Source organism: Solenopsis invicta, chromosome 14 (assembly GCF_016802725.1).
Source record: "Solenopsis invicta isolate M01_SB chromosome 14, UNIL_Sinv_3.0, whole genome shotgun sequence".
In the NCBI taxonomy this organism is placed as follows: Eukaryota; Metazoa; Arthropoda; class Insecta; order Hymenoptera; family Formicidae; genus Solenopsis; species Solenopsis invicta.
Genome location: NC_052677.1, coordinates 13,541,166 through 13,551,119, shown reverse-complemented (window position 1 = coordinate 13,551,119; position 9,954 = coordinate 13,541,166). Strand labels below are relative to the sequence as shown.

General features: G+C 35.7%; 1 protein-coding gene and 1 long non-coding RNA gene across 2 annotated transcripts; both read right to left on the bottom strand.

The window, feature by feature from the left end:
- Positions 1–1,075: 1,075 nt before the first annotated feature.
- On the bottom strand, positions 1,076–7,741 carry LOC120359623. Its single transcript, XR_005576399.1, has 2 exons — positions 3,933–7,741; positions 1,076–3,851 (listed from the first exon to the last, which is right to left on the bottom strand). It is a non-coding gene; the product is annotated as an uncharacterized LOC120359623 (long non-coding RNA).
- An 18-nt stretch (positions 7,742–7,759) lies between these two features.
- Positions 7,760–9,153, bottom strand: LOC120359622. The gene is made up of 2 exons (XM_039457694.1): positions 8,991–9,153; positions 7,760–7,956 (listed from the first exon to the last, which is right to left on the bottom strand). Exons 1-2 carry the CDS (start codon positions 9,114–9,116, stop codon positions 7,777–7,779), a joined length of 306 nt encoding a protein of 101 aa, XP_039313628.1. The 5' UTR covers positions 9,117–9,153; the 3' UTR covers positions 7,760–7,776.
- Positions 9,154–9,954: the final 801 nt, after the last annotated feature.

Sequence of the window (9,954 nt, the reverse complement as noted above, 5' to 3'; positions counted from 1 at the left end):
GCGGAGATAAACGCGCGCCGTTAACTCCATGGCGCGCCATAAATTTTAAATTTAAATTTCGTTCAAGTGCACCTAATTAGATTTTACCGTTTCTTTTTATTCCACATCTCTTCTACTGACGACTCGGGATTTTGAATTTGGAGGACATTAAGTGCAATTATGCTCGCACATATCTCTCTCTCTCTCTCTCTTTCTCTCTCTCTCTCTCTTTCTCTCTCTGTGCGTAATAAAACCTTCGCGTGTTCCATTCGCTGTAAAGATATGAAGTGCAAGCTAAAAAGTAATACAAGAGTATAAAACGTTATAAATGAAGAAAGTACAGTATGATAAGTCCCAATTAACCGACCAGTTCTGAATGAAGGGAAAGTATATCTCGAGCCACAACGACGTAGCTGTTCAATAGCGGTTAATGGCACATTTATATCGCGCTACGGTACTATTGTAGTGCGGATTATTATAAAATCACTCTCGATAACTACAGCCAGTGACTATCAAATTGTTTATTGATTTTCCGCTTATTGATTTTCTCTTCAACTTTTCTTTCCTCCCAACTTAGATCGTTTTTAATAAAAATCTTTTCCCCTTTTTATTTAAATTTATTTTTTTATTGCCTCTTTTTTTGCCTCCTTGTTTTCTAATCTAATAATAAGCATTCTGCTCCGCTCGTTTATGCAATTATCACGGTGTCGTTATGCGCGATTTATGGTGTATGAACGCATATCCGCAATTTCACTGTGTAATAGAAACGATAAAACGCATGCAAAAAGGCACGCTTTGCATATCTCGGCGATTTCCGTAATGCGTGATGCAAATCAATTGAGAAATTTTCTCGCGGGATCCACGTATCGCTTACATCTACGAGAATTACGGATGTAACTATTATAATATTTATCAAGTCGGCTCATTTACAGGTAAGTTCGTGCTCGCTCAATCTCGCCCTCGATTTCACTTGTTATACGTCGCGCCTTTTACTCGGTATCAGGTTCGGAAACCGGTAGTAATTCGTTTTCGATGTAATCAGTTCAAAGTGAAACGAATTATAATCTTATTGACATTGCTGTCGACGCACTCGTTGTATTCTCTTCATCTCTACTTTCTTCTGAATAAATTAACTTTTCGTTCTCCATCTCTTTCTTTTTTATTTCGTGTATTTCAATTTTCAATTATCAGTAAACATATGCTTCACGCTATTGCGAGTGTAATTAAGCATGTATAATGATACAATCATCATACATACATACATGTAGAAGAAAAAGAGTAAAACGCGCACGTGTCAAATGAAAAGGCACGAAAAACTTCACCGCGGTTACAGAATTATTTATGAGTTTGATTACCTAGGATAACTGGATTTAAAATACTTTTAAAAGAAAATGCAAGTAACAGCGATAACATTACGCTTATGGTAATTTTTGGTCCCTGCGGTATTTATCCAATCATTTGGGTTTTTTCACCGGTGACTGACCGCCATCTCCTTGATGAAAGAAAGCTGAAATGAATTCCAATAAAGACTGGCACGTTCGGATAGAATTTGGACAGATTCTTCCGGACAGATTAATCCATTTGTATCTTCGGCTCACTGTCCATCGAAGTCGCTCGGAAATAAACTCCGATCGAATGTATCGCGTAACAGCTTCACGTATTCATAATTATCCAAATCTTCATTTGTTTGCAATTCTGTTGTATTGTTGAAAGCAGAGAGAAAACTCTTTCTCTCTGCTTCAGAGATAATGAATTGACAGATCGATCACTGCTTAAGTTCGAACTGTCCGAAGAATTCGAACTGGATGTTCTTTTTTTTTACTTCGAATTTTTCAAACAGATCGCACATACAATATGTTCGAATGTTTTTTTCTAAGCTCTAGATGTAACCTTGATCGAAGCTTAATCCTTTACAGTTTAGACTATAGACCAAATTTTGGTAATAGTTGCCAAATTCTTTTTTCAATATACTATTGTCACAAATATATTTTTGTTTACAGCAAGAAAAATATTTTGTAGCAGGAACCAAATTTTTTAGTTAGCTTAACTAAATATTTGGTTAAGCTTATTTCAACGAAATTATTTTGTTAAACTTACCAAATTTTGGTTAATTTAACAAAATTGTTTTTCCAGTGTATTTCAATCAAAATACTTTTGGTTTAAATTTGCCACTTCACCAATTCCTTATTGCTTTTATTAATTCTTTTCGGTTCGCACTTGAACAATCAATTTATGACTGCCGATACTTTTGGTTGTTCACGTATGTCGTTTTGACTGCGCCTGTGTCTTAGCTTCCACCTCTTCTCTCCCCCTTTATATCGTTTCTTTCGATTCATGCTGTAACTTTAGAGCATTCGAAAGAACAGATAAGTTAACATTACTTATATAATTGGTATATATAATTGAAAAAAGATATTTTCACTTACTTCCTCGAATGTTTCCATTAGATTCACGTTTTTTTTTCCTTTGAAATGTTTTTGTATTAAATAAAATCTAGAATGCTTCAATTTTAAGGCATCTGTTATAGTTGCCAGCCCAATTTGGTCGCGTCGGTACCAACATGGCTTTCCTCGCCGAAATGATGATTGGTCTTGTAAATTGTCAATCACGATGGTAGCAGCTTGCATCTGTGTTTTTATCAGTTTGTTTAAAAACGTAAAAAACAGAACGTACATTACAAAATTACTTACCAGTTCCATACACCATGCTACAATGCGTATTAGTCGCATATTTTCTTTTGTAAGTTTCTTTGCTACTAATTGATAAGCATATATTAAAATGAATGCTCTAAGTTGCTTTTCTCTTAGAACGTTGTATTCTAATTTCTGTAACAGAAATGTTTAATAAAATGTGTACCTTCTATAGCAAAAAACATCATATAACTTCCCAACTCTGATAATTACTTTTTTCATACGGTTGTTAATGATGGTACTTTCAACTGAATTTGTACTTTTTTTTTTTTTTTCATTTATTCCCAGGAAATAGGAATCATCTGATGGGTTTTAGTTTTCGTTGCATAGATTGAGTTAGTATTCTTATCGGTATTATTCACACCTTCGGTATTGAATGACCAGTATCACCGATTAAGAATCATTTTTCTATCCGAACTTTATATCCTTTAAGAAAAAATGAAATAGATATTGTAATAAAACATAAAGCATGCTTTAAAATAATACACCTGAACAAAATTAAAGCAATATCTATTCAAATGACAAATTGTAATTTTATATTTTCTTGTGTTCGTTGGCTGTATGCTCGGTGCTCTTGCGATCTCTGAATCTTTCGAGTCGTTTGTCGCCTCGTCTTCTAACTGCCGGGCTAGACCTCTTCGGTCCTGACTTAACCTTTGCTGAGTTAGCTTCATCATCAGGTTGCTCCTTGCGAACCTGATCGACTTTGGTTTAATCGAGCTTTATTAATTTTCTATCTTTGATTACAGTCTTCAAATTTGATTTGCGAGTTCTTTTCTTTTTGCTCGTATCATTTACTAAAGAACTCATGTGCTTCTATATTTCCTCTAAAAATTCCACACTGGACGTGGAATTCGAAGGGGTAGGAGAATCAAAGAAATTTACAGGGACAGGAGAATATGATGGGCTTGGAACGGAGGACAAAGGGGTGTCGGGATAGATTCGGTATGTAAGGTGGGATGATATTGTGGGGGCTGAAGAGGGTGGCGGAGGAGAAAGTGAGTCGCGCTCCTCGGGGATAACAGGGGAAGGCGAAGGTAATGTGGACATCTCTGAAAACGCTGCCCGTCCAGGAATTGGTTTCTGGTTTAGATTCTTGCGTCTTTCTGTTGTTAGGATTTTCTGAAGTCTTTCCACTCTAGCGATTAGGTTGCGATTTCCTAGGGATGAATATTTTTCCTACTGGAAATAAAGATACTAATTAATGACTCGATGGGGGGGGGGAATTCTGAAGGAGAAATGAACGTGGCAAATTAAACTTACTTATTCAGACGGTGGATTAGTTGATGCTTCCTTTGGCTTGAGGACCTCGAGTGCTTTTCTCGGAGAACGAGTCGGTCTCAGCAGGAGAGCGTTGGTGGAAGGTCGGCTTCCTGCGCATTAATTTTAATTAGAATCTTCAAATATTTCGAATAATGAGTCGTAAATCTCTCCAATCTGATATTTTAAAGGTTTTAGAGCATTGATTTGAGATTCCCAGCGAGTATCGGAATAATGCTTTAATGTTAATTTTGAAAAGTGATTATTTAATGCACTCCATCATTTTGTTAAAGCAGAAAAAAAATTTTAAATTGCCTGAATAATTTTAAAGAAATTGATCGTCTCGAAAATAATTTTTGCTGCATCATTAACTATTAAATTAAGGGTGTGAGCTGTAGAAGGCACAAAGAAAGCCCTAGGATTAATATTCAGAATATGTTTCTGTAAACCATTATTTTTTCCTTTCATATTGGCTCCATTATCATAACCTTGTCCGCGTAAATTTTGTAGTCAAGATTTTATGTCAAGATTAAATTCTTTTAATTTGTTAACTATGTAATTGGTGGATGCATTTACCAGTCGAATTATAAATTTCAATAAAGCCTATAAAGTGTTTTTCTATTTTAACACTGTTATTTTTTATCGATACAAATCGCAAAATAATTGTCATCTGTTCTTTACGACTAACATCTGGTGTGCAGCCTAAGATTATAGAATAATATTTAGCTTTTCTAATTAATGACAAAATATAAATGAGAATATTATTGGAAAACAAAGAAATTATTTCATCTTGATAGTGTAGTGCACTTTCGTTTTCTTTTTCATACGGCAAAGATGGATAGCAAGCACTGAATCGAATTTAGCAAATAGTCTCATTAATTTTAAATAATTTCTGTTGTTTCTTTGGTCAAAACATCCGATGTTCCCCTAAATGCAAGACATTGTTGGCCTAAGAATTTTACGATTTCTATTATTCTTTCGATGACTGCACGCTAGTGTTGTTTTTCCATTTTGAACAATTTTTTCGTTTGACTGTCAATTGTTGTTTTATTTTGCAAAGCTTGTCTTTGTTAGTAGTTTTCAAATATTTTTTTTATAATTTTCTTATAATTTTTTCCCATATCGGACGTTCTAAAAATATTCATAGCATGTTCAATTGATACCGTTTTTCACATGAGAAGTTATGGATACGGTCGACGTTAGCTTGTAGTCTAAGAGCGTCTATCAGCGTAAAGCGGTGAAGACTCTGAAGAACATTTGGCGTAAACAGGTGGAGCGTAATTATAACAAACTTAAGGGCATAGATCGTATTAGATTTACTCTACCTGACGATTATATGTTTAATATCCCTGTGGATAGCGAGGGTTGCACACTCTGGTTGTAAAAAGAAGTGAAATGGGTGAGGACATAAATTCCTTTAATAGTAATGTGACTTATGACGTTGCAAATAACGAAACTAGTTTCATCGATGATTTGGACTATTTAGAATATTTGGCGAGGTCAGCATCTTATGATTTTGAGAGATTCAAAAAGGAGGATACGTGATGGAATGTGGCGACGCATTAGTATGGATAATTATCATTAGTATGGATAACTGCAAACTAATTTAAGAATACTGTTTCAAAAATAATAAAACTTTTAATCTCGGTCAAAGGTTTGCACAAATTGCAAGACATTGCACTTGCACACGTAGCAAACGAAACTTTACTGGAAGCCTCTGTATTGAGCTCTCAATTAAATATCAACGTATACATCTATAATTATCCCGGACATTGCGAGATTAAAAAAGAAATACTCAACAAATTTTGCGAAGAAGAAAAGATTAAAACCCTAATAATGAAAGATAATAGAATTGCTGTAGATGGAATCATTTACCTCTCAGCAGTCCTGTCTAAAGGTCAAGTACTAAGCTGGTTTGTGTATTTCCACAAGCAAATAAGTTTAACCATTTATTTAGATGAAGCAGGAATACTCTATTACAAGGAAAAATCTGTACTTTATTGATTTATTAAAGAAAATTGGGATACAATTGAAGATACAATTGGAGTAGTCTCATCATCATTGGAATAGATATTTTATTCTATTCAATGAATACGGTCCATGCAAGACTCATGCACGAAATAAACATTTTAACATTTTCTGATTCATTTGAATAACCAACATATGTTGTGTACTGTTAACATTAAAAATAATTAAAATGATTAAGCTACTAACATCAACTAAGAAACTGCATACACTGTAAGATTATGCACTTGCACATACAACCGATAATATGATACAAAAAGCTTCAATTCTAAGCTACTGATTTAATAAGAATATCTATATTTACAATTTCCTCGGAAACCGGGAAATTAAAAGCCACAATTACACCTATTTTGCTAACGAAAGAATATATTATATTATTTAACAATGAGTGATGACAGAATTGCTACAGATGACACTACTTGTCTCTCAGCAATCCTGCCAAAGAATCGAGCGTTAAACTGGTTTAAATATTTTAGCGAACAGATAGGTATGTCAATTTACACAGATGAAACAGGAATATTTTATTACGAGAAGAAATTTGTTCCATATTATTATATTAAAAATAATCTGAGCACACTCGGTGACACTACCAATTGGACTCAGATGACTGGAAGAAATACTTCTCTTTATGAAAACAAATTGGTGCACCTATAATCTGGGAGCAATATAAACATCTTCATGCGTCTTGATTTATCTGAATAATGAACATATAGTGCATAAAATTAAAAACCCTCACATTAACTTGCGCGCAAAATAAAAAAAAAACGGAATGCGAATATTCCTTTTTTTTTTTACAGATAGGATAGTGCAGCTAGAAGATCTGCGGGCAAGAGCGTAGATCGGAAGCTGTAGAATTTGTAAAGAAAACCCGTTGAAGGACTCTAGACTAATATAAAATCTTTAAAATTTACCCATCTCCAGATGAATTACAGCGATTACAGGATCTCGCATTACCCCATGCTTTTGATAAAATACTGCGAGATGCCGCAAAATTAAACCTTCGTTTAGGCATCGATGTTTATTTCTATTATTTTTTTGACATTGAGCAATAAGACAATCCAGTGGTATCGACTTTCTTGATGAAAAGATAGAATTCTTCGTTATGGAAGATAGTAAAATCGCAATAAAGGGAGCAGAATGATTCTCGGTGATCCTACCTGAAGTCCAAATGATGAATTACTTCAAACAATTTCAAAAAGGAAAAATGTCGGTCCAAACGGATGAAACAGGAATGTATTATTATGAAAAATCAATGTTACCGTATAATGTTATTAAAGGATGTGTTATAAAACAATAAAATGTTATAAAACAATAACAATAACATATAAAAATATCATATCAATATGCCTCGCGATGTGAGGAAGTGATGTGCAACCTGTAAAGAGTGTTCATTAATGGTTTTATACACCTTTTACCATAAGAGTGCACCTTATAACCTTATAACCATGACTTACCGACTACACTCTATGTAATTTATATGGAGTGAAGTCGGTTAGTCATCTCTTACGATAAAAGGTGTATACAACCATAATAAACACCATGTATGTGCATGTCTAAGTTTAAACAGCACACCTACTGAAACGGTACACAGATGGTGTTTTATTTACTATATACAAAGTGTGAGTGTGGTCATGCAATGCGTAAGGGTAATATCAATTCAAACTAACTTGGAAACAAGAACGGACTGTAGCTAGCATCCGGCCATTGTAGAACAGCCTTGTCGATCTCGTTACTAGTTGTTTATCAACGGCGGAAAGAATGTTAAACCAGTGACGGTATTAGACGTTTCTTCTTCCTCTGTCTCCCACTCACAAAGTTTCGTTTATTTCGGATGTGTGTTTAATTTTTTTATTCTGCCCTGCATTTCAGAATTTTCCGTACGGATAATTCGATTCTTCCAAATGAAGTTATCTTTTAAAATTTGATGGAACTTTTTGCACACCAGGCTCAAACCGTGTGCCAAAGTCCCCGCATCCACGAAGGAGCATACATGCAGGAAAATCTGAAATGCAGGGCAGAATAAAAAAATTAAACACACATCCGAAATAAACGAAACTTTGTTGACGGTATTAGACGCTCCCTCGTCCTCTGTCTCCCACTCACAAAATTTCGTTTATTTCGGATGTGTGTTTAATTTTTTTATTCTGCCCTGCATTTCATATTTTTCTGCATGTATGCTCCTTCGTGGATGCGGGGACTTTGGCACACGGTTTGAGCCTGGTGTGCAAAAAGTTCCATCAAATTTTAAAAGATAACTTTCTTTGGAAGAATCGAATTATCCGTACGGAAAATTCTGAAATGCAGGGCAGAATAAAAAAATTAAACACACATCCGAAATAAACGAAACTTTGTGAGTGAGAGACAGAGAAAGAGGAAGTGTCTAATACCGTCACTAGTTTAACATTCTTTCCGCCGTTGATAAACAAGTAGTAACGAGATCGACAATGAAGGCTGTTCTACAATGAGTTGCAAACGCTTCATCGCCAGTTGCAAAAAATGGCAACTAGCTATTTCCGGTGGCGCCGGCTGTCGCGATTGTCAAACAAGAGTTGGCCAACTTTTAACTCTGGCGACAGCAACTGGCGATCGCACCATCTTAACCCTATAAAGTGAATTGAAAGAGCATGGCGAAGCGCGGCAAGAATTACGACAAATGTAATTTGTGGTAGGACAATTTTCGGTAGTGATATCTTGAACGTCTGGTACTCACATATCTCGCTTAACCAAACATTCAAATTGCATCTTTCGATAATCTCGATATTCAAATGCAGATTAGGCGTTGAAATTATTTATAACTTGTGGCTGGCAACTAGCCACTCGCGATTTGCAACTACGCTTTGCAACTCATTGTAGACCAGTCTTAAGTGACAACGGCGATTTATAGAAGAAAGGGACTTATACGCGCGCGTACGTGAAACACGAGACTGAGAAATCAGAGGACTTCTGATTTCTTGAATATTTGACCATTTAGGGTTATAGCTGTATGTTTCTAGTTTAAATTTTTGAGTGGTTTCTTTTTTTTTCCTCCATACAAACCTCAGTCGGGAGATCCTGCAGTGACAGTTCGTCTTGCTGCTTTCCTTGGTGTTCTTCTATGTTCTTCTTGTTGTTCTTTTTGCGTAGATTTTTGAGTGCATTCTTGCTTGCATTGTAGTCATTCATTTTTCTTCACGCGGTACAAAACTAATAGCATTTTCGACTGCAGTGGGTTTTAACCAGGATCGTCGCCACTTGCCGAAATCGTCCAATTAGAACGGACAATCCTCTATGTGCATACAAAATTTCAGAATTTTTTGAATTTCCGAATTTGCAAATTTTCCTTGTAAGTGCTGAAGTATTTGAAATACTTTCCAATTTGAAGATCAAACTATCACAAAGAACAACTGATAAATTTTTCGGTTTTATAATTTTAAATGTTTTAAAACGATTGCCGATATCTGAGCAAACTTCTATTTAAACATTTTCTTATACGTGTCACCAACGGTTAATGCTATATAGCATCTATCAGTATTTGCTAACACAAGTACAATCTGTACCGATATGGAATAAGTTACTCATATACTCATAGAAAAGGACTGCTTTTAAAATTCTATAACGGCATCTGCCGTTCTATACTTTTTTTTTTTGTTTTTGTTTACGAAGAGGAAATGCGTTACCGCATATCCCAGGCCTCGGGGGAGGCCTGGTGGTTATGTGGGGCTCTCCCCCGCCGGCAACGTGCCGGCGAGGGCCTACCCACTAAAACCTCCCCGGGTGTCCTGCCCTGGTCCATGACTGGGGGGCTCCGGGAACGCGTGCAGCATGCTTGCAGAGCCCCCCGGACTCAGGGTAATATCAATTCAAACTAACTGGGAGACAAGAACGGACTATAGCGAGCATCCGGCCACATATGGATAATTCGCTTCTTCCAAAATAAGGTATCCTTTAAAATTTGATAAAATTTTTTGTACACAAGGCTCAAACTGTGTACCAAGGTTCCCGCCTCTAGGAAGAAGCATAT